The sequence below is a fragment of the Lissotriton helveticus genome, chromosome 1_1 (genome assembly GCF_964261635.1).
Source record: "Lissotriton helveticus chromosome 1_1, aLisHel1.1, whole genome shotgun sequence".
Lineage (NCBI taxonomy): Eukaryota > Metazoa > Chordata > Amphibia > Caudata > Salamandridae > Lissotriton > Lissotriton helveticus.
The window spans coordinates 660,380,919-660,406,192 of record NC_136057.1 but is presented as its reverse complement, the minus strand read 5'-3'; the positions used below and the strand labels follow the sequence as shown (position 1 = coordinate 660,406,192).

Sequence of the window (25,274 nt, the reverse complement as noted above, 5' to 3'; positions counted from 1 at the left end):
TTGCACCAGTTGGCAATTTCAACAGAGATAACTGTCCCAGATTCACATTGATTTTTGTAGATGTAAGTGCCACATGCAATCTTGAAAACTGTAATGTCCAAACTCTAAACTGATATCTTGATTCACAGAATGCATATTGGGCTATGCTGTAAAATTCACCCAAACTGGCTGCAATTTTCACTTCTCAATGTTAACTTCTCAGCATGAATAAGTAGGTGTAAAGGGAATACAGTATTTGATGGAAAATGCTTGAAACACTAACAACAAATCAGAGGTTCACATGTAGTCACCAAAGGTTTCCTGTTGTTAGAAATTAGGTTTCTGGTTGGCAAATGTATGCACCCGGTCCATGCAGGAACCCCAATCCTAGTCAGGGTAACTCACAACACACCCTTTGTTATCCTGTGCTCACCCTCTGGTAGCTTGGCACAGAGCAGTCAGGCTTAACTTAAGAGGCAATGTGTAAAGTATTTGTGCAACACTTCAAAGAGTAACACAGTGAAAACACCACAAAAGGCTCGACACCAGGTTAGAAAGTAAAGCTTAATTTAATGAAAAAAACAAGACCAAAACAACTAAGTCTGATAAGTATAACCGGAGTTATGAATTTATTAAAAAGAATAAACTGAATTGAAGTGCTGTGAGGGCTATATGGTCATGCTAGACCAGGCGAAATCCAAAAGTCAGTTTGACCGAGATAGCGCATGGGTCAGATACAGGGACTAGCATTGGCCTGCTTCAAAGTACTTTGCGTTGATGTCTAGATGCGCGAAGCAAAGAGGTGATGCGTCGTAGTCTGAGCCAAAATGCAAGAAGCAAAGAGGCGATGCATTATCATCAAACAGCAGGATGAAGGTGATGCGCTTGCTCCAAGCCGTGCAAAGTCAAAGATGCATCAGGAATGGAGGTGATGAGCCACACAGTCAGTGATGAGATGGACGCAAGTCTTGCAGCAGCAGTGATGTGTCGCGTTAATGGAGATTCACTGGTACCGTGCGGCGCAAAGGCAATGATGGTTGGATTATCTCTGGAGCAGCAATTTATACCCACGCCAATGGCCCAGGACTGGATTGGCACCACTTGACAGGGCAAGACTCTCAGATGGTAGAGTCCAGCTGCTATAGCAGGTGAGTTGGAAGTCTGTGATATTTCTGAGACTTCAAAACAGGAGGCAAGCCCTTGGAGTCATTATGGTTCTGGGTTGGAGAGATGCACTTCCAGTCCTTCTCATTCCCAGTCAAGGAGGTCAGCAGGCAGCATGTCAGCACAGCAGAGCAGGAGTCCAGCAGAGTAGCTGTCCAGCAGAGTGGAAGTCCTTTCAGCAGCACAGTAGTCCTTCTTCTTGTCAGAGTATCCACAGGTCCAGAAGTGTACTGAGTTGATGGTGTCTGATGTTCAGTAATGATACCCAGTTGTGTCATTGACGTGGGGGAGACTTCAAAGAGATGACTGTGAAGAGCAAAAAGTCCCTGCCCTTCCTGCCCTGGCTCCAGACAAACTATAGGGGGGTATGCAGCCCTTTGAGTGGGGAGACGACACCGCCTGTTTAGGTGTGTTAGCTCCTCCCTCCCTTCCTGCCCAGGATGGCCCATCAAGTTGTGGATTGCCCATCAGTCACACCCAAGATCCCTTTGTCTGTGGCTGTCTGGAGGGAATACACAAATCCCAGCTCTCACCTACCCCACACTTGTATTCAGAGACAGGCAGAAGACATCAAATGCCTAAAGCAAGAAAATGACAACTTTATAAAAAAAAGGCATTTTCAGAATAACAATTTAAATTCCAAGTTCACCACAAGTTGAGGCTTTAAATTATGATTCCAGAGACACCAAACTTTGGAGTCCCATCTCTTCTGAATTGGAAATTATACTTATAAAATTAAATAAGGTAATCCCAATGTTATCCTATGGAAATAAAATGTAAGATGTTTTCACTACCAGGACATGTAAAACATAAATATATATGTTCTGGTTTTTAAATACGCTGCACCCTGTCTTTGGGCTGTCCAAGGCCTACCTGAGGGTAACTTAAATGTATTAAAAAGGAAGGTTTGGGCCTGGAAGGAGGGTTAGCTTGCCAGGTCGACATGGCAGTTTAAGACTACCCACATAGGCTCTGCAATGGCAGGCCTGAGACATGTTTAAAGGGCTACTGAACTGTGTGGCACATTCAGTGCTGCAGGCCCACTAGTTGCGTTCAAATTATAGGCCCTCAGCACATGTAGTGCACTTCACTAGGGAGTTATAAGTGAATTAAGTATGCCAATTTAGGATGAGCCAATATTACCATGTTTTAAGCAGAGAGCACATGCAGTCGCAAAGTGGCTATACTCCTAAAGCCAGCATAAACAAATTCTGCAAAAAGGGGAGGAGAAAGGCAAAAGGTTTGTAAGTGACCCTGCTGAAAGGTCCCTTTCCAACTGCTGTTTTCCCACTCTGAACATATATCAACCAAAAGCCTACAAAAGAATGTAGAAAGTGTGTTTTATCAGCGTAGGATGAGACATTGAATAGCCCCATATTTAACAGTGGTGTGCCTGAAGCAAAGTGATACAACCTGTTGTTTGAAAAAAAATAGATTTTATAAAACTGCAAAGAGTAGTGTAACCATAAACCGAAACGGGTGGATTGTGTGTATGTAAACAATCAGCCTCTTGTAGGTTTAGCGAAATGTAGGAACCTCTGAAAGCTAGGAAAGTTGGCTCATTATGAATAAAGGCAAACAGTTGGCAGTCATGCATGATAACTCATCTGTTGGGATTCCCGACCTGCTTTCTGAATTGGCACCAGGAAGGTGAGCGGATTGACTGAAGAAGAGAAGAAATTTATAGACTAATGAAATCAGAGCTCTTGTTTATGTCTAGTTCCATTGTTATTAAAAATGTTTTGGGTAAGAAGATGCACAAAGACAATTGGTATTGGTGTCTCCAGTGAGTCAAGAAGTGATCCTTCATGAAAGAAAACAACAACGTCTTAATGTATCACAAAAATATACCTAAAGTATATCAATTGACATACCTACTCATAGTACACATAAAATATATTACGGTACCTAATTAGTAAGGTTTTGAGTTCAACCTAGACTTTTCTTTAATTATGGTAAATTGTTTTAGAAGTGTACGTTTTGAGAAGTCAGGAGTTCAAACATTTGTAACATCAAGAGATTCACGTTTATTTACACCATTATCGGAGAAGTTGAAATGCGAAGAACATTATGAAAATGAATGAAACAGACTAGTGTAAAAAATCAAGATATTTTGTCCGGTTCATTCACAAGGGGAAGGAATTAAATAGTAAAATACATAATCAATAAGTTACATACATTACCTTTGTGAAAGAAAGCAGTAGCTCCAAAACTAATTGAAGTCTAAACATATTTATTGCACAAAATGAGAAAAAATAATGATATCATGGCACAGGGAGACAGGGCTTCTCTTCCCCAAACATTTGAGCATCTATTGCTAGATCCTCTCCAAATTTCTTCCCTTTTATATATTTTCTTCACAAAAGCAACAGGAGGAAGATTCATGTGACAGAAACTGAAACTTAGACAGTGGCAGTAAGCAGGTGCTCAGCTTTCTTATGAGTAATGTGCCACATGTCCTGATACTAAGAAGCTTAGGAGGAAGCTTGCCTGCTGATCGAACTATGTTCTATATTTTGGGTGTGGTGTACCAAGGAAGAAAACGTCACTCGGGCACGTCGAAACTGAGTAGATCTCAAAAGTTAGATAGGTACAACATAGTCACACAAATTGGCTGTCTTAATCAACATGTTTGTTGACAGTGCAATATTAAATCGGCATAAAACAGCAAAACAAGTGACTTATGTGTTTGGTATGCATGGTATAATGTACCTGTATTCAATAATGGGGGCTTGCAGACATTTGCCAGCTCTTACATGTATTGAATGTAAGCAATATATAAATTATCTGTGTGTGGATAAGAACGTGGAGGTATTTGATTTAAAGCTTAACTGTACTCTTTTAAGCAGATGTGAGTCTCATTTGTGCCTGGGCATAACTTTGTCATTGAGTCACACAGTAAATATAGTCATTTCTTTCACACGGCACTATTAATAAGGTATGGGGATCATTACATCTAAGAATACTAAACGGGGCTTTCTAAAGGTTGTTGGTTATGTCTGGTCTCCTTGTTCTATTTCATGCGTAGGTAATAAGAGTGTGCTTAAAGTACGGGAAACAGGCATATCTGGTAAGTCCTGGGTGAAGAAAGGCCACTCACAGTAGATCAGAACATTTAACCTCACCCCAGTTGCAGAGAGTTTAAAGCCATCATCTTTAAACAAAGAATAGTTCATTAGTATGTGTTTTTGTGTAATAGAATTCAGTTACTGCCAGCTGTAGTAGAAGTCTTTAAAAGGATAACAAATTCAGACTGACATAGGGGTCTTTGGGAGACATAATGCGGTTCTTCATAAAACCAATGGTACTTGTTGGGTTCACTTTGTAGTTGGAGTGGCCATGACAAAATATATAATAAAATGCTAAAGGACAGGGTCACAAGGTCGTTACTGGGCATCAACATGTATATAGCTTGAAAGCTAGAACATTTAGAATGCCAGCAGCTCTAAAATGTTGAATTGTATGCTGCTCTTTTGATAAATACAAGCAACGCCCTACAGAAATTGTCACTTTCATATATATGAATATGTTTTACAGCAACAACTGTATATTGGTTCTCCTATCGGGGTTTCACAGCTTCCACTGTACCGCTGTGACATCTATGGAAAAGCGTGTGCTGAGTGCTGCCTTGCCAGAGACCCCTACTGCGCTTGGGATGGATCTTCCTGCTCTCGCTATTTTCCAACTGCAAAAAGGTAAACTACTGTTTAATGCGGCTCTTACATTTTAAATAATGCCTCCAAATATATTGTTTAAGTCTTTACTGGCATCTTTTGCTATTGGTTAGAAAGACAAACCTACAAATCCGCATTTATTCAATTGCTTACCAGAACCATTTAACAGATTGAATAAGTAATTATACCTTCTCCATGACACTTCCCTACAACTACTCACCACCTGTCATTTGAGACTTCAAACTCAATTTTAACAAACAGTGCTTTGAATTTCACATGTCTGTGTTCTATAAATCAATTTCCATCAGCTATTACTTATCGTCCCCTTTGCACCCACTTATTAGCGCTTCATTCCTTGTAGGAGATGACTGGGCTAATTTCTTCATGAAGACACTGATTACTAATATAGTCATGTTCCCAAATTTTGTTCACTGCACTTATATAATCACATTATCTATCCTCATCTTCAGCTTCACAAAACTAATTTCCATTTCAGAGCAGATGGACACATTCAGTCAGTACATCATCAAACCATCTAGCCACTGACATTCATCTACCTATACAATCTTTATCTGTGACCCAATAGATTTCCATAGCGTCCAAATCCTACCAATCCATCCTTTTCTCTAAGTATGAGCCTGATTCCCATCTCCCCTTCTTCTTGAAATCTCTCAAATGGGTTGTCTCTACCCATGCCATCCACTGATCTTGATCTGTGATCACTGATGTATGTGATTTTGTTCTGTTGACTTACCATATCACTTTTTCTCCATCCATATCAATATGGACCCACAGTCACTTTTACCACTAACGATCACATTACATATTGAACCAAAATTGTTACCTTCTGCTTAGCTAACATAGTATTTTTCTGCTAATCCTCCTTTGTTGCCAATTGACCAGTCATTATCTCCTATTACTCATTCAGCTCCACGCTAACACACTCATGCTCTTAGATTCCTTCTCTTTGTCCTCTTCTCCATTGGCTGCATATTGTCTTACTTGCTCAGTCTTAACACAAATATCACTACATCTTCCAAAACTTCTCTCATGGTTTGGATTGGACACGGGAGTCATGTGTTATATGACCTATTAGAGCATAACATATGAAATATATTAATGACTCATTTCTCTTCGCATGCTTCTAAAGATATATCATCGCATTGCCCAGTTATCAGAGTATCTGGTGCTCTTGTGAACAGGTAAATGATGACTACGGAGAGTCCAGGACCCTTCCAAGATTCAGGAACAGCAGTAGCCACAGACATGCAAAATGCCATACAGGAAAAACAAGAAACAGCAACAAGAGAATGAGTTGAGATTAAACAAAGTCCTAATTGGGGGTGGGGTGACAGAGAGAAGCAAGAGCAGTACAACAAATGTGTGGTCAAATATCAACAGTGAGTGAACTAATGGTTACAGAGAGACCTTCAACCAATGATGTTGTGTGGCAACTTCTTGTCTCTGCTGTCACTTCTTAAGTCACCTCAGAAGCACCCACTCAGCTCCTTCTAGTTATTGGATTTACACCTTCTTCTGACAGGAAGTCCCTTCTACTGCTCTGCCTTACCAATCTTGACAAGCAAGCCACACACCTTCTCCATTCACCCAGTGCTTGCTGTGCCGATCATGCCGTATTATTGCCCTCTACTGACTAAAATGGCCAGTAACCCTATGTCTTTTCAGAGCCCTGCTGTCTACTGTACAAAGCGGGTTCCTAACATCACCTCTGGCTCACTCTCTACTTTCATAAATTACTGTGTTTCTGCAATCTGCTGCCTTTTCCCAAACTAGCCAAGAGTGAGATTATCATTTTCACTAATTTACTGACCCGAGAGCTAGTGCATCTCTGACATATTTTCACCTAGAAATCCTACCTAAGACATGTGGTGAATACAATTTTATTGTCCCTGTAGTACGAACTAAGGTTTGTACTTTCATAATCCCCTGCAGCCAGTTCCTGCCAACACTAAATTTTAAGTGTCCAGAGAGTACTTCTCAATATTCTTTTCAATGTGTAAAACCCTCATCGTAAATTTGCAACACTAAAACTTGAATGTTGCAACAATCTCCCCCTTGGAGTTCCTTTCCAATGTGTTCTGCTTGTGGAAGAAAAAATAAGTTGTGACCAAGACTTAAAAGCCATTGCAACGTACTGCCATTATGTCTGACCTAGGCCATAGCTTATCACAGACCCTGTAGCTATTTTGATATTCAAATCCATGCACCTCCACGTTTTAAAGATTTGTGTTTCCATGCCCAACATTGCCATTACGTTTATGGTTATTATCTATTTAAAACAGGTCTCTTTCTCATGCCATCTATAAGTAGGGCATTGTTTCTACCTATCAAAATGATGACATTGAATGGTAATGACAATATTATTTATTGTCCCATTTTGGGTCACCACTTTTAGATAAGAGCTTAGATAAGGGAGTTACTCACCAAAAACAGAAAAGCAAATATTTGCATGTTCATTTAGACTTGCATATCACCAGTCAATCCTTAAATGTTTAATCTAATTTTTGCATCTAAAGACGACTCATAATTATTGTGACATCATCTCATCAATGTGCTTGAATATGGCCAAAGGTCCATGGGCAACATGAGCTGGTTGACTTGAGGCCAGAAAAGGTTAGACCTGAATTTGCTTATAGGAGATTTAGAGAGCGTGTCTGAAACTTCATCTTTGTCTATTCACCTAGTTAAATTCTAGTATTTATTTTGCATCATATATGGACTAAGGTCATGACGTCACTTTAAAGGCCTGTTCCGTGCCCAAGGAGTGCAATTGTATTATTTTGCACATCCACATTTTGTTGTGTAATTGCAAAAAGAATTTAGTATTGTGAAAGATTTTACTCACATATGATTACATACCACTTTGGTTTAATTTTACATGTGAGTGAATCTGCACATAGGGGCGGGCAGGGGGTGTTCCAAGCAGGGGTATCTCTGAATGTTGGCAAGCAACAACAGACTAGTAAGTAGGTCTATCTCCTAGTTGGGTTTAGGGAGGAAACAACCCATATAATTGACAGGGATGTAGAAGATGAGGTTTATAATGTGAAAAAAAATATTTTCTCTGTGATAAAAAAAGAAAAATATACTAATAATACATGCTTCAACAAAGGGCTGAGGTAAAGAAGAAGCCAATGTAGAACAAGAAAATTAAAAAAGACTAAGGACAAGGGTCATGGAGAAATCCTATCATAACAAACCAAGAAAACATGGATCAGTTCCATTTCAGCTGCAGATGTCTTAACTTCTGATTTGCACCCACCAGCATTGGCCACATATCTCATAGTACTGGCATTTGTTACAGGGAATAATATTCCAACAAAAAACAGGCATGTGGGTGTAGATGCTGTGGAGTAGAACAGCCTCGCCAGGAGACCGTTATCAGCGTGAAGTGTTTGTTAATGACTTTAACCAGGGAAAATGTCGTGGGAGCATAAAGAATGTGAACAATACAAGAGGTTTTTTTTAGCAATTTCATAACAATTACATTTACTTCAACCAGAACGAAATACACAAGAGTATTTCTTTTCTTTTTTGTAAATCATGCTTTTTCGTTTGTGGCTAGGGCAGAATCTAATCTAAATGTTTCACAGACCCAGATTGATTATGCAGGATTTACGAAAGAAATTCCATTTTACAAATGAAATAAACTTCCCTAACTGCAGACAATCAGAAGTTAGTGAGTTTTATAAAAATGGTTTTAGAGCAATACACTTTTAAAAGCATCATTTGAACATTTATTTTTAAAGCACCAGATTGATTTGAGCTAGGTAATTCTATCTCTTATAGCCTAACCCCAGTCCTCAACATAAATATAACTAAATCCAACCCAAAACCTACTCACTAACCGTAATATCTAATCCTACCCTGAAAACTAAACCTAAACCTTAACCCTAAACACTTTGTGATCATTTATATTTTCTGTATTTTGAATGAAGTGAATTTTAATGTAATACACTTGCTATACTTTATGTTCTTTGAAAGATACCAAATGAAATACTCATAATATGCTCTACATCGAGTCTTTTTATCCCTTAAGCCCAAATGTCTGCTATTTTGGTTGAGGTGATGATACCAACCCATCAGTGACTATTGATAGCTTAATTTGTTTTGGAGAAAGTCTATTTGGGCAAAATGCACGGCAGTTCAAGAATTCAAGACCTACCTAATCTGAATAGCTGGTTATCACAAGAGCACTCCATAGAGTTGGGTTAATGGCTTTCATGTATACAAAATGTCCTTGTTCTTTATTGGATGCTATTTATTGGATGCCCATACTTATATTTGTCCTACCCATGGAGGATTTTTTATTTACTCTTGCTTTTGATTAGCTGAATTGTATCCTTCCATAGCTAATATTATGGAACATTTCAAATATATATATATATTTGACAACACCCCATTTATTATTCAATGGGAGCACATGTTTTGCTCTTTGCTGCTGTCTTTGTGTTTGGAGTGCACTGCCACTCTTAAATTTGCTATCCCTACCTCTCCCGCTCAACCAACCTGACTCCCTCCTATCACCTTCCCTCAGATTGTTTGACATGCAGCACTGCTGTATCTTTGTGCTGCACTCACTCTCTACCCTTTCTCGGGTCATCCAGCTCTCTCTCTCCCTCGCCCTGGCTGTCTCTAATTTTACCATCCTTCTCCCACTGCTCATCTGTTACTACCCCTATCCAGCTAAACGCTGGCTACACTATTGGCTTTGCGAGTACCATTTGCTTTTAAAATGTAATAGAATTGGCAAAGCCAATACTGGAGACCAGCCACATTAAAAGATGAATTTTTAAACTTGGAAGATGGCTACTGTGTTACATGATGCAAAGTAGAAGGACGCATTACAGTGCCCATCATGATAATGCAGAAGATGTTTTCAATCGTTCAAAATGGAAGCCACGTTGTGCAAATGACGTAATGTAAAGTGACATGATGCCATGTGGTAGCCAATAGCCAAATTGTAAGCATAGAAAATAATGTTTCATATTTCCAGTTGGCTGCCACATTATGTCACATCACATTTTGTCACACAGTGTGGCAGCAATCATAAAAGTATGAAAGGCATTTATCCTTGTGAGTGCATGTTAAATGCATTCAGCAATAGCAAAGCAATTTGTGGTCTCTACAAATCATTGGCAAATCAAGACTCATTGGGCCTTATTTATGAGGCCCCTTGCGCCTTCGGATCGTCACTTTTTGTGACGTTCCGTGGCGCAGAAGCCTGCGTGATATTTATCAGGCAGCACTAAGCCACTTTTTTGGGCTTAATGCTGCCCGATAAATATCAGTCCCTTTAACGCAGTGTTCTGCGTTAAAGGGGTGTGCAATGCCCAGCAACATCCATTACATTTTGACACTGCCCTAGATTTACGAGAAATCGTAAATCTGAGGCAGTGCCATAATCTTACGTCTCCCCAGGGGAGGCGTAAGGGAGGCGCAATGGGGAGAAATATCTGTATTTCCCCTTGTTTTTCCTTTTTCCATGAGGAAAAGCCTCCTGTGATTATTTTTGTACTGAAAAGTTTCCCTTCCTGTACAAAAATAATCATCCCTGCAACGCAGGCACCCTTGCACCATGGTGCAAAGGTGCCTGCATTGGCGCAGGCAGCCATTGTGCGCCAGCGCAGGGAAAAAGGACAGGAATGCGCCTTATCTGATAGATACGGCGCATTCCTGCCCTTTTCTTTTGCCGTAGGGAAGTGCAGCAGGAAGGCCTGCTGCGCTTACCTACGGCAAAACCTCATAAATGAGGCCCATGACTTTGCCTTTGCTGGTTTATTGAGGCTGTAATTATACAAAAAGATTTTAAGTGGGCAGGAAGACCGATCTACCCTCAAAATGCATAAAATCTAGCTGTCAGAAGGGGGTTATTGTTTTGGAAGGACATTGCCCCTGCCAGCTCAATAAATCCACTCTGGTTAGATAGAAACATAGTTCTAAGAGAATATCTACTTGACCCGTAGTAGCTATGACACAAGCAGCAAGCAATCCCCAGAGAAGTTTGCTAAGTTAAAGCAGTAGCAACAATGTTAAAACAAAGAACAAAACTGAATAACATTCCCAAACCGATTTTGAAATAGAGACACACATAATGAGCAGAAAGACACAAATATCATCAGAATAGATCAAGGGGAGTTAGAGATCTGTTTGATCAAATTTGTAAGGCAAAATGTGCCTAAAAAACTCCACCACTATGGAAAAATAATAAATTGTGGTGGACCAGGACAAAGGCACAAATTCATGCTGTCTAGGATCGAGTGGCGGTCGAATACACTAAGCAGTTCATTTTGGTCAAAAGTTTGAGCTTCAGAATTTGAGGCTGATTTATATCTTGGAGGTATAGACATTGAAACTGAGTATCTCTAGCACCAAGATAATGGCACACTCATCTGATTTAGATTCAGGTGTGCCATAGATCATTTTTACAGAGCCCTGCACCAAACAGTAAAATGCATTGACAAGAACCAGGATGACTGTGGTACCTGCCTTTATAAATGAGCACCATTTTAGAAGTCATTTTTAAATCTAGTGGGAAGTACCTCTACCAGGGTGATGGGGTAATGTACTCTTTTGCCCTGGTGGGACAATGGGCCATCCGCCAGGAAATAAATTGAGCCCCTAGTTTCCAACTTCTGAGAAATCTTCTTTTTGTAACTCCTACAACCCCTAGCTTCATAGGGCAGGCTTCTGGGTCCAAGGTGCCTCTGCAGTACAGTCTTCTGCATGGTCTTATCCTCTTTAGATAGTTGAGCCTCTTGGATTCAGAAGTCCTTCTGCTTTTTGGGTCCGTGAAGCATGTAAACAGGAGGTCAATCACTTGACACTTAAGAGCAATCCCGGTCCCTGAGCGACCGCAGGATTCATGGGTTGTGTGACTCACATTCTTCCAGCAGGGGCCAGATGTCAGAAGTCAGAATTCATCTTTCAGCAGGGCCTTCTTCTTCAGATGGAGTCTTGCCAGGTCCAGAAATGTTCTAAGGAGATAATGATGGGGGTGCCATATTTATGCTGTGCGCTAGCAAGTAACTGGAGAATTTCTACCATTCGATCCGAACAATTTTATTCCAATCCCCCTATCTTCTTTTGCAGCACTCCCTCTTTGCCTTAATGTAAAATTACTGATTATCCCCACTTTCATGGTGGCAGGACCCAGTTGCAACCAGGAAACCCTGACTTCAGCTTCTTGATACTTGCCTTTATTGACATGGTCAAAAATGGGTTTCCTCTTACTGTGGCATAAGCTTAACTTATTAGGAGAGTCCTGGGGGTGAATAGAAGAAGCCCTCCTTGCATATACAAGTCAATTGAGGTAGTGGTAAAGCTGTTCTTTGTTCTGTCAACTGTTCCTGCCCACTTTAATATAGCTATCTCTGCTGAGTAGTCAGCAGTGAACACCAATTTTTCCTTCTGGGACACAGAGGCAAGCCATTGCTGTAGGAAGCTGGCTCTCTATATACTATACCAAAATGAGGTATAGTGTGCACAGAGTCCAGTGGAACCCCAAAGTAAGCAGAGGTAAAAGTAGATAGCACCTTACTCTCTATTTGTGGTGGCGTGGGTAAGCACTAAGGCTTTATCAGAAGGTACTGTTAAGCATTTGTTGTACAAACTCAGACAGCAAATTATGTCACACACTCAAAGGCTGAACTCAAACTAATTTGTTTGCATACAAAATATGATTTAGCTATATTTATTTTCTAGAACCAAGCAAGCCTGGCATAGGTAAGTGTAAATTGTAGTTTTCAATGCAGGTTGAACCATACAAGTAAGCTGAATGAAAATGTATTTGTTACAGGTTTGTAAATCTTTTCAATACAGTGGAAATTACTGCCAGATTACTTTTGATTACTTTACAGATTACTTTAGGGATTACTTTTTCTACCCAGTGTGATATGCCTAGATATCACACTGGGATATTTCCTAGAGAAAAGGTGAGTAAAGCAGTTTTTAGTTATTTGTAGGTTTTCAAGTTCTCATACAAAACCAACTCCAAATAACAATTTTTCAAGGAAAAACAGTCAATGTATTCCTATGGAGAAATGTGGTTATCGGTTAACAGGTAAGTACTTGGTTGTGGGAGTTGATATTCTAGGGTTAGAACCGGGGTTCCCCCAGGGCCAAGGATGCACTATTGAACCACTCTCAGTGGCACCACAAGGGTGGCCGGGTGCAGAGTGCTGAGGCCCAATTTAACCAATGAGGGATAGAGGCTGTCTGGTTGGTAGCTGCTCACTAGCAGGCCTCGGGGTTGTGGGAGCAAAGCTCCTGGTGTTAGGCTCTGGGCAAAGGGGGATCCAGGTTAGCACCCAAAGGACACCCGTAGCGGTGCAGGGGTGGCTGGGTGCAGGGTGCTGTTTTGATATCTGGTGCCCTGTTGATTTCAATGGCATTCTCCGGTTGCAACAAAGACTGCAGGCTCTGGGACGAAGATCTTCTGGAGTTGGCTACCAGTTGGAGAGGTACATTGGGATGCCTGGGGATGCTCGGACACCATGGCTGGGGATCTCCAAGGCCATTGGACGTCGAGTGCAGCTCTGGTCGCGGTCGGAGGGTTCCTCCAGAAACAGGCTGTAGGCTTCGCTTGGAGATTTGAGGCAGGTCAGAGATCACCAGATCCCAGGTCAGGATCGCTGAGGAGACCTCCTCGTGGTGTTGGGTCACTCAAACTCAGACCATGGGTGTCAGGTGCAGAGTGGTGCAAACTCATGGTTTTGGCTGGAGTCTGAGTCTGTTGGTAAGCAAATCCGGTGCTCATGGGAGAAAAAGTCTTTGGTTTGGAAGGCAGAGGAGGTCCTTCGTGTTCTTGAGGCTGTTAGCCGCAGGCACACAGGGATTTTGCTGAAGCAGATTCAAGGTGCAGACAGGCTGGTAGGGCTGGGGCCAAGTCAATGGGAGCCCTCCTCCTCTTAGTTCTAGTACAGCTTCTTTGGTCCTTCTTCTTCTTTTCTTCTGGTGGGTTCTTGTCTGAGGAGGCAAGGTTCAGGGTTGCCCCTAAATTGTAAATTTAGAGACATTATTGGTAAGTAAAGGTTGGGACCAATAGGTGCCTTCCTTGGGGTTGGGACACCTCCTATTATGCCACTCTCCAGTGGGAGGGGGCACATGCCTCACTCTGGTTGGCTGTGTCCCCCCATCTGCAAGATGGCGGTGACTGGGAGTTGTGCTTCACCTCGCTTCCCCAACCAGAGGGGTGAGGTTGGCAAAGGTGGGCACACCTCCCTTCCTCACTTGATTTTCTCGTCAATTTTCCCACCCAAAGTGGGGGTCAGAACCGGTGGGAGCAGCAGGCTCTCTATCCATGGATCCAGAAACATGTCTGGTGGTGGCAGCTGGTTGCGGTTTTTCCGGGGGCATCTCTAAGATGCCCTTTGAGTGCATTTTTCATGAAATCCCATACTGGCATCAGTGTGGGTTTAATGTAAATTGATACTTGTATAGCGCACTACTCACCCGCAAGGGTCTCAAGGCGCTTGTACGAATACCGCTGTGGAACCCATCCTGGCTTTCCCTGTGAGGTGTCCACTCCTGGGCACCCCCAAGGTGGAGGCCAGGCCTCCTTAGCGTTGTGGGGGCCGTTGTGGAGATTAAGCAAGCTATTGCCCAGAGTTGCGGAGTGCAGAGTGGGACTCCATGATTGGAATAGGCACCGAGGCGAGAATTATCAGGTGCGTGGAATTTTTGAGCCCAAGACCTGCCGAGGCGGGGAATTGAACCCTGGTCCTGGGCTAGACCTCTGCATCAGGGTCTGCCACTCTAACCATTGAGCCACACATCTACTTTAAAGGTTTAATGTGCTCAGAGGTTTGATATTAAACTTTAACAAAAATTACCAGTTTTTGTTAAAGTCATTATGGGGCTGTGGAGTTCATAATGACAAACTCCCAGCACCATATTCTCTTAATATCATTATTACCCTTACAATGTCTTAGATTCGACTTAGACACTGTAGGGGTACAGGGCTCATGCACCTGTACCCTCACCATTGGTATAGTGCTCCCAGCTAGAGGGGTGGCTGACCTATGCCAGGGCAGTGGGTTGTAGGTATGGCACACAAGGATATGTGCTGTGTCAACTCTTTGTTCTGCACCAAAAAATGCAGCCTGCAAAGGCAGTGTGTGTGTGTGTAAAGGTACAGGGCCTCTAAGGGTACTACAATAAGTGCTGCAGCCCTTAGAGGCCTTCCCCGGCCACAGTGCCCTTTGTACCTGTGATACCATTTACAAGGGATTGACCTGTGTCCAAAGAGTGCCAATTGGGTTTTGTTTTCAGTGCAGTTTTTTTTTAATTCTTTTTTTTTAAAAACATTTTTATTGGTTTACAGCAAGAAAGAACATACAACAAGCATGTCAATATCGAGTCACACTCCCACTTTCCTCCCTCCCCACCCTCCCCACCCCCTCATGATTCAGATCCCAGCTACCTTCTCCCAAGTGTCCAGCCATTACTGTCCTCCAAGTCCACTGCAGGAATTTCTCCTGGTCCCCGAGGCCCATACCTCCTATGGCAATCATATATGCAAATGTTTTCGACCCCTTAGAGCCCTCCATCTAGCCCATGGTACTGTCGCCATTTCCCCCACACTTTTCGGAACTTCTTGGGGCACCCTCTGGATTTGTATGTGACCCTTTCGGCTGCCATATAGAGGTCCATACCCCTCCTCCACTCCTCTATCTGCGGTGTCTCTGGTGCTCCCCACTTCCTGGCTACGTCCCTTTTGGCCACTACCAGGGCTAGTACCAGGAAAATCAGCAATGGTCGGGCCAAGTCTACATCATTGGTCATCCCCAGTAGCATCAACTTCGGGTCCGATGGGATGTCCGCCCCTAATACCTCTCCTAGTTCGGTCAGTATCGCTCCCCAGTAAGTTTAAATACAAGGGCAGGTCCAAAGTGTGTGCTATCGCGGCCGCAACATAGACAACTGGGGTCAGATGTCCTCCCCATCTTATATAGCCTCACTCTGTCAAAATAGGACCTATGTAGAACCTTAAACTGAATCAAATGGAGACGCGATTTAATCGCCACCTCCCTGGGGTGTATCAGTACTACGCCCCAGTCCACGTCATCCATGTCTCCCACCTCCTGCTCCCACTTCGCTCTAAGGCCTTCTAGTTTGTTTGGTCTATTGTTCATGACGGTTTTATATGTTAGTGAGACTGCCTTCTCGGGGATCCGTTCCTATTAAAGGCGGCCTTCCAGTGGGGCGTATTCAGGGAGTGGCTCTGTCAATGTCCTCTCCGCCCTCCATGCATGCCGCAGTTGCATATATTTATAAAATTGTGTGTGGTGGAGCCCAAATTCTGTTTGCAGGGTTGAAAAGGACTTCAGCGTCCCACTTTTAACTACATCTCCTAGAGTAGAGATACCTATAGCATCCCATCCCTGGAACCCTCTCAGCTTGCTAAGCTCCTTTAGCCCTGTGCAGTCCCACAGCGGTGTTTGCTTCGTTGGTTTGTGTGCCCAGTTAATTGCCTTTGTTGCCCTTTTCCAGGCCCCCAGCGTTATTCTAGTCGCCCTCAGTAGCCTGACCTGCCCTTTTCCTTCATATATGTAGTGTATACACGTGTGGGTGCCCATAGTGTACCACTCCAGTGCATATGTGGGGTGTGTGGCGGGTGCGTGTATCCATTCATTAATGGGGGCCAGGTGTTCCGCCCAGTAGTAGGCCTCTAGATCCGGCAGCGAAATCCCCCCGTCATATTGGTGTCTTTGTAGGGTCGACAATGCCACTCTCGGTTGCTTACCCAGCCATAAATAGGACCGCAACTCTGCATGGACGTCTCTGAAGACCTTGCATTTCATGGGGAAATATTCGTTTTGAAATGCATATAAGAATCTAGGGAGCGAGATCATCTTAAACATAGCTGCCCTTCCGAGAATCGTCAGAGGGAGCGATTGCCATCTGTGGGCATCATCCGTAAAGTTGCGTAGGATGCGGTTAATATTTCGTTCATAGGAAAGGCTACCGTCCGTCGTGATAAAGATCCCCAGGTACATAAATCCCTCCCCAGTTGTCTGCAATCTTTCTGGCAGCATGGGCCAATCGCCCCTTCCCCGGGGGTCATAGAGTGTCGACTTGTGCCAGTTTATCTGATACCCAGATTTGGCTCCATATTGGTCCAATTCGGTAAACAGTGTTGGTATGGTGGTTTCCGGTTGCGTGATATAGAGCAGGACATCGTCCGCGTATAGGGACAATTTTTCCTCGTGGTCCTCCGCTCTCCCTATCCGGAACCCAGAAATCCCTACGTTCTGTCTCACCGCGCAGGCCATCACTTCGATAGCGAGGGCAAACAACAGGGGGGACAGTGGACATCCCTGGCTGGTTCCCCGTTGTATGGGGAAGGCTCTCGACAGTGCCCCATTAACCCTAACCCTAGCACTAGGGCGGGCGTATAGAAGGTTAATTTTATGCCTGTACTTGGGTCCAAATCCCATGCGTTCCAAGACTTCCTCCAGAAAAGGCCAGTGGACAGCATCAAACGCCTTTTCTGCGTCTAGGGACAGGAACCAGTGCGGTTCTGTCCTACCTCCTACTTCCTGGAGCCAGTTATGAGTCCGTCTTAAATTATATCTTGTAGCCCTTTCTGGGATGAACCCCATTTGATCTAGGTGGACTAACCCTGGGATGACCCTTCTCAGGGGAAGAGCTAGAATTGTTGCATACAGCTTCACCTCTACATTTAGGAGGGAAATGGGGCAGTAGGACGTGCAGTCATCTGCTGGCTTTCCCTGCTTATAGATTGGGACAATTGTGGCTTGTCTGAGGTCTAGCGGGAACTGCCCTTCAGCCTCTGCGTCCAGGAAGAGGCCTAATAAATGGCGAGTCAGTAGATCCGCTGTTTTTTTAAAGAATTCCGCGGGGAAGCCATTGGGACCCGCGGCCTTACCTGCACAGAGCTTGGTCAGTGCCACCCTAACTTCCTCTTCAGTTATATCGGTCTCCAGGTCTTTTCGATCCGCCTCTTCAAGTTTCGGGAGATTAATATTTGCCATATATTGCAGCGCCTCCTCTTTTTACCCGTGGTCTCGTGCGGCATAGAAGATCTCATAGCATTCAGCGAATGCATCTGCTATCCTGTCATCCGTGCGGGCCCACCCACCGCGTCCATCTTGTACCCTCCCCACCCATCGATCATCTCTCTCTTTCCTGCTGAGCCATGCCAAGAGTCTCCCAGATTTGTATCCTACATCATAGATACGGTGCAGCGTCGCCAGTGCCTGCGACTTTGCCTCCCCCGTCACTAATTGCTTATACTGGACTTGCAGATCAGAGAGGCATCTAAGTTTCCCAGGGTCCCTGTTGAGTAGGTGTTCACGTTCCATCGCCAGTATCTGTGCTTCCAGATCCTGGATCTCAGCCTGGACTTTTTTCCTATCTTCCGCCAGTCTACACTGTGCCCTGTCTCAGAGTACCACTTTAAGAGCCTCCCATAGGACTACCAGCGAGTCCACCGAGCCTATGTTTTCAGCCAGGTATACCTTCAAGTCCGCTCTCAGTCCCTTCAGGGTCGTCATGTTTTGCAAGTCCCATGCCGATAATCTGAGCGTCTTGGGCCCCTCCCTCCTCTTCCTACCCACCTCTAGCATTAATGGGGAGTGGTCGGACACACCACGGGCACAATACTCTGCGTTTTTAGAGCAGTTTTAGGGAAAGAACATAGGCCCTGGGTACCTGTTTGGCTGGAACCCAAGGCACGCTCAGTCAAAGTACATCAGCATTTTGCATGGGGCAACCATGCAAAAAGTGTGTACTTTCTTACAATTGCCCTCTGAGTCAGAGTTGTGAACTCTCCCATTCATGGTTGTCTATTCAAGTTCTGAGCGTGTGATGAGTGGCAGAAGTAGTTTTAAGCCATTTCTGCACAAAGTACATTTCTACAACGATATTTTGCTCCTTAAGTTATCAAACATTTCACTTCACCGATAAGTAAGATTTAAAAATAAGATTTAAAAAACTAAACAGGAAATAACTTTGAAGCATTTTTCTAGCCCTTTCCTGAGGGCAGAAGCTATATGTCACTGCAGTTCTTTTAAACAGCAGTCTAGAAAAAGCACAACAGGCCTCTCGGCATACATTTGAATGGTGTAAATACACATTGCAGCAGACATCTGACATGTTTTGCCAGTGGTTCCACCTTGTTTCAGCTTCTCACTTTAACCAATCAAGTATCATGTCTTACCTTGCAGGGGCACTTGGCTTTTGTTTTCCTGGGTTGGACTTGCATGAGGAAGTAGACAATGGAGCCATAAGATGTGTAGTTGAAGAAGGAATGTGTGCAATTCTGTTTAGCTGCTAAGTGGTTGGCCTTGTGAAATTATGCGTCTGTTAAACCAAATGCTAATATAGGGTAATGCAATTCAGCAATCTTCCTGCAGGAAGACAAAGGTGAGGAAGCGAACGCACTTGTCGAAAAGTGATATGGCTGACAACTCGGATCAGTGCGCGTTTCCCAGTAATGCCGCCTTGTTTTCACAGATTCCAGGAGTGTTGAGAACGGCACTTCGGGATGCATAGTAGAGATGTTTTCCCAAATTCATTTCCTGCGTCGCTAACCCAGTGTCTGTGAAAGGGATTTCCGAAGGCGGCCCCCCGCCCCTCGCTTTCGTCACGCTCGCATCTTTCTGAAAGAGTCCGGGCGACAGGCGAGAGAGCCTGCAATGTTACCACTTACCCAGCCGCATGCGGACGCTTTGTAGGTCATGTTTCATAAGCCCGTGTGTTGGCATGATTTTAAAATGTGACATTTGTTGGATAACCTCACTTGTTCTAAAAAAAGATCAGTTCAAATACGACGCAGTCGTCTGAGGAATTTACTAATGCTGTAACAAGGCGCAGCATAAGCAGATCTGAGCAGAGCACGCCTAAAGTTACCGTTTCATGTTTCATCAGAAATATTATTGAGAAAGAATTGCGCATTAGGGCTGCCGGGGAGTGATCAAATTGCTTTCAAAACCAGGCTTTTCGTAGAAGATTTAAATACGTTATGTTAAAAAGGTAGGGTGTCTCAGTGAGCTGAGCGTTCTTTGCTGGCAGATGCATTGTGCTGGGGTTCAAATACTGAAGTCCTTTTGAGGGGTATTCAGTATAATTGAGCACTACTGTACGTGTACAAAAAACGCCTGTTCATTGCGCCTATCGGAAGCGTCAGAGGCAGGCCCGGCTCCAGGAATTTTTAATTGGGTGGGCCATGGACGCATTTGGGTGGGCCACTGCGGGCTCGATTTGTCGCATATATGTCTAGGCAGGCCTGCTTCAGGGCCCTCCTTTACCTCTTCTTAGTCTTACAAGGCCCAGTAAAACTCACTCTTTTCCAATTCTCTTTTTAATGTTATCACTCACAAAAAGTGTTTTTTCTATGTAATGTTCCTTTGATGGGATGAGGAGGTTTCTGAGGTGGGAGTATCAGGCAAGTGACACTTCTCTGGCTCCCTCTGTGTGAGCCTTCAGGGAGAATCCCTCTTCATTACTACCTCCACCTGACCCCGGACTCTGCAACGCACTCCCTTACAAGCTTGATTAGCCACTATTCCTCTCCAGTGCACCTTATCTCAAAGATGACCTTGGGCCCCGCCCCATGTCAGGCACCATCTCCCGGTAAAAACATTAGTAAAATCACCTTCATACTTAAAACATTGAATAGAGCAATAAATATAATTAGCACACACTTTAAAGTATGTTCCACAGTGGCCCTTATGGCCCGACTGCTAATTAAATAAACAAAAACAGAAAGGCCATGACAGGGCCGGCTTCAGCGCTGATGCAAAAGTCTTTTTTGGCGCTGCACCAAAAATCTCTTTCTCCATAAATACCTTTACTACCACCTTCCAACAGTCTACCTCATCCGTCCATGCCCCCCTATTGACCTCTTCCTCGGATTCCCTCACTGCCACACGCCACAAGTGCCCCCCATTCCCCATAGCCCCTCCCCTTTATGACCTCCTCCTCGGATTCCCTCACTGCCACCCTCCCCCAGTGCCCCTCGTCTCTCTGTAGCCCCTCCCCTTCATGACCTCCTCATCAGACTCCCTCAATACCACCATCCACCGGTGCCCCTCATCTCTCCCTAGTTTCCTCCACCCCATGACCTCCTCTTCGGATTCCCTCACTGCCACCCTCCACCAGCGCCCCTCATCTCTCTGTAGCCCATCCCCCTCATGACCTCCTCCTTAGACTCCCTCACTACCACCCTCTACCAGTGCCCCTCATCTCTCCCTAGCTTCCCCCTCCACCCCATGACCTCTTCCTCGGATTCCCTCACTGTCATCCTCCAACAGTGCCCCTCATCGCTCCATAGCCCCTCCCACTACCTCCTCCTCGGATTCCCTCACTGGCACCCTCCACCAGCGCCCCTCATGTTTACGTATCCCCTCTCTCATATGCATTTAATTTGTTGTATAACGCTGCTCATATCAATGTAGTGTGTGTCAGTACTTTACACCACGCACACACTTACAGAGACAATGAATCATGCAAGTATGTAAATCAGTCTACAGGTAATGTCACATAAGCCAATGAGGATTACAAGGTGTAGGAATCATAGGTCATCCATTCTGGTGTAGTATATTTTAAGAGGGTTTGGTCTGGGGAAACACAACCTTAGGATTTAAAGAGTATTCCATGGGGGTCAGCTTTACTGATAAAAATGTATATCTGCCCAAACATACTCATTTTAGCAACATTAGAATAATGAAAAGACTAGGGAAGTTCTAACTATATCACAAAACAAAAAAAGCGAAGTTCTAATTATACCATTCATGTTTGTTTGCAGCTCTTTGGTGGCAGTTCGTTGTTCACTGCCTTTTGTTAGGATTGTAACTTCTGAAGTAACACAAGGATCTCTGTGACAAAGGCAGTAACCCACTGAGCTATCCACATAAAATACAGTGCGTCTGCATCTAAAAAATACTAACAGACAAACGATTGCTCTAAAGCAGGATCATTAATCACCAACTTTATCTGGATATTGCCATTTTGTATTGTTTTATTGTTGACCAGCATCGGCTATGATGAAATGATAAAAACTGTTTAAATGAAGCACATACGAAGTATGCGTCCTGCTGGGCCTGTGCAGATTTTAAAAAGAATTTTTTTTTGTAACACATTCTTACCTACTCCATTAGTCATATTTTGTGTCACAGCCTTATGTGATAAGCAGCTGCAGGGGTCAGGGGGTGACTAGGAATAAACAGACCACTTTCCGCTGCGCTGCATAGAAAAAGAAATATCAATGCAGCAGGACAGTAGGCAAAGGTTACCAAAGGTTACCGTTGTCAAAGAAAGGATTTGTCCCCTTTCACCATGCAGAGATGAAGGGGTGAAAAAAGTAAACAAAGCCTAATTAACATGTTAACGGTCTTTTAAAGACCTGTTAAGTACTTTGGTGCGGCTGCGATAATCTTAAACTGTCTGTGTGTCTGTGTGTGTGTGTGTGCGCCCGGGAAGCTGTCTCTCCGGGCTGACACACACGACCTGTGCGCGTTGCACGCCTGCCTTCAAGCCCTCACTGCGAGGGCCAAGGCTCCTGTTTGGGTGGGCCAGGCTCATCTTTGGGTGGGCCGGGCCCACCCGGCCCACCCGCTAGAACCGGGCCTGGTCAGAGGTTTGATGTGAAGTGCTATATAAAAGCAAGTGATTTTGCAAAAAGCAAGTGTTTACTGAAAAAAGGTGCTTTTCTCCCGTACCACATGATCAACCACTTGCACAGAGCGGGCGGTTCCAACAATGTTCAATTAGAAAGAATGAAAACCCCCACCTGCCATAAAGGAATGTTCTAGAACAGGCTGCTACAATAAGTGCCTTACAGCTTTTGTTGTATCAAAATTCCACTCGAGGTAATAAAGGAAGCATGACAATATATCCTGTAGATATTGCAATCCTACCCAATAATTACCTGCGGGTCAGAAACACCTCACCCTTTGTTATAAAGTTGTACCGCTGCCAGAGGGATATAGTTCCCAAAAGGTGTCATACAGTTAGAATAAGAAACACGCATCAAAAGGACTTTGGCCTTTAATGTTCTAAATTCTATTATCCAGTGCAAAGAAATTTGAGCTTGGAAATTATAAAGCTACCGATGAGCGTTGGAAGGCACGTCCTCAGCCGTCCATAAAACCAGAGTGAACTTGGCGAGATGGAGAGAAGCTGTCCCCACATGCTCCTGAGGACTGCACTCAGCCTATTGAGGCTAACAGAGAGCTGTACAGATTTCCACCGGTCCTTTTAGTCATTTTAGAGTTTATTTTTCTCCGTCACACAGCGATACCTTCATTTGCTTCGTTTTGCTCTAATGAATAATGATGGACACACATGAGGGAAACTGAAAAATACAAGTGAGAGACAAAGTATGCACAGGAGAGGAGACGAGGGAAGAGAGAAAAGCTTTATACTGGTGAGCATGTGCTCACAGACAATCAGCATATATGGGGTGCACTGAATCAGAAACTGTCAAAGACACTGGGCAGTCACAGGCTCACAATATCAGGCAGTCACTTACACGCTGTCCAACATAGATTTTTAATGAACTGATTTCAAGATGGTCCCTCTTATTACCTGTCACTTCCACACGCGCTCACCCTCATAGGCGCACACGCTCCAAGGTAGCTCTTCACAGCCCACCGCTCACCCACAGGTGCTCACTCACTGTAGCTTAGTTTTCAGACACCCACCCCAGGCACTTGTTTCCACTGTCTCTTGCCCACAAGCACTCACTCTCATATGCTTTCACTCTCCCGTTAATCACTCTCATAAAACACTCCATCTCACAAGCAATCCATTAGCGCAGCTTGGATGCCAGGCACCCTAGTGCAAGCAAGCACAATGGCCCCTTTGACTGCTGTTAGGGCAGTAACATACTACATTCATCAGGATTCAGATGACCCCGTAGGACTCTGGGTCCTGGTGCACTGCACTTGCTACACTGATGGTAGCTGCGACTCATCGAATCACTCGTACTGATAGTCATATACATGCAAAAACAACAGTTGATGGACAGAATGCAGAAACTTGATAGTGAGACAATGCAGAGAAAGGCATTGCCGTAAAAATTGGTGGTGGTGTGGAGTCGGGAGTCAGACGGTTCGGGGCCGGGTCGCGTTTTACTACGTCTTAAGGTCCTCTGGGTGCCGCTCGTCTTGAGGTTTTCCAGCGTTTGAACTTTGCCTAGCGCTACAGGAGTAGCCTTACTGTTTCCCAGCTCTTTGTGCCTGCAAGGGAGGAGAAAGTCACCTGCGAGGCCGCAGAGGAGGCGAGAGGCGCGGCCCCGGGACTGCGAGGTACAGCGTCCAATACCACCAGCTGTTTCCTCTTCCCGCGTGAGCCGCGCCCCCTCCCAGTGCCCGCCCCCATCAAGGTCTTCATAACCTCTCGTGGCCCCCGCTTCGCGGGAGCCGCTCGTCTTGAGGTTTTCCAGCGTTTGAACTTTGCCTAGCGCTACAGGAGTAGCCTTACTGTTTCCCAGCTCTTTGTGCCTGCAAGGGAGGAGAAAGTCACCTGCGAGGCCGCAGAGGAGGCGAGAGGCGCGGCCCCGGGACTGCGAGTTACAGCGTCCAATACCACCAGCTGTTTCCTCTTCCCGCGTGAGCCGCGCCCCCTCCCAGTGCCCGCCCCCATCAAGGTCTTCATAACCTCTCGCGGCCCCCGCTTCGCGGGAGCCGCTCGTCTTGAGGTTTTCCAGCGTTTGAACTTTGCCTAGCGCTACAGGAGTAGCCTTACTGTTTCCCAGCTCTTTGTGCCTGCAAGGGAGGAGAAAGTCACCTGCGAGGCCGCAGAGGAGGCGAGAGGCGCGGCCCCGGGACTGCGAGGTACAGCGTCCAATACCACCAGCTGTTTCCTCTTCCCGCGTGAGCCGCGCCCCCTCCCAGTGCCCGCCCCCATCAAGGTCTTCATAACCTCTCGCGGCCCCCGCTTCGCGGGAGCCGCTCGTCTTGAGGTTTTCCAGCGTTTGAACTTTGCCTAGCGCTACAGGAGTAGCCTTACTGTTTCCCAGCTCTTTGTGCCTGCAAGGGAGGAGAAAGTCACCTGCGAGGCCGCAGAGGAGGCGAGAGGCGCGGCCCCGGGACTGCGAGGTACAGCGTCCAATACCACCAGCTGTTTCCTCTTCCCGCGTGAGCCGCGCCCCCTCCCAGTGCCACGCCCCCTTTCCCTCTTTACAAACTTAAGCAAGGCCTTTAACGCGCATCGCGGGCAAAGGGCGGGCCCGTTGTTGCCCGTTAGTGCCCGGGAGTGACCGGACCGGGCCACCCCCCTTGGTCTTCATTTTCAACCCACAACTCTTCCAATTGCTGCTACTGTCAACTTCTAGAACCCAGGCCTTCTAAAATATGTCCACCATGCCTGGCAGAACTAGAAGTAACACCAAAAAAGCAATGGCTGCAGCACAGGTCATTGGGCCTATAGACCAGTTCATCTCCCGGGTCAATGAGACTATTGACC

General features: G+C 44.9%; 1 protein-coding gene across 2 annotated transcripts in view; it reads left to right on the top strand.

Moving 5' to 3' along the window:
* Window positions 1-25,274, top strand: part of SEMA3A (semaphorin 3A) — a 633,443-nt gene that overhangs the window by 568,791 nt on the left and 39,378 nt on the right. For both annotated transcript variants that reach the window (XM_078674184.1, XM_078674185.1), the window contains exon 14: window positions 4,681-4,838. In XM_078674184.1, coding sequence (XP_078530310.1) covers window positions 4,681-4,838 — 158 coding nt within the window. The remainder of the gene's footprint in view (window positions 1-4,680; window positions 4,839-25,274) is intronic.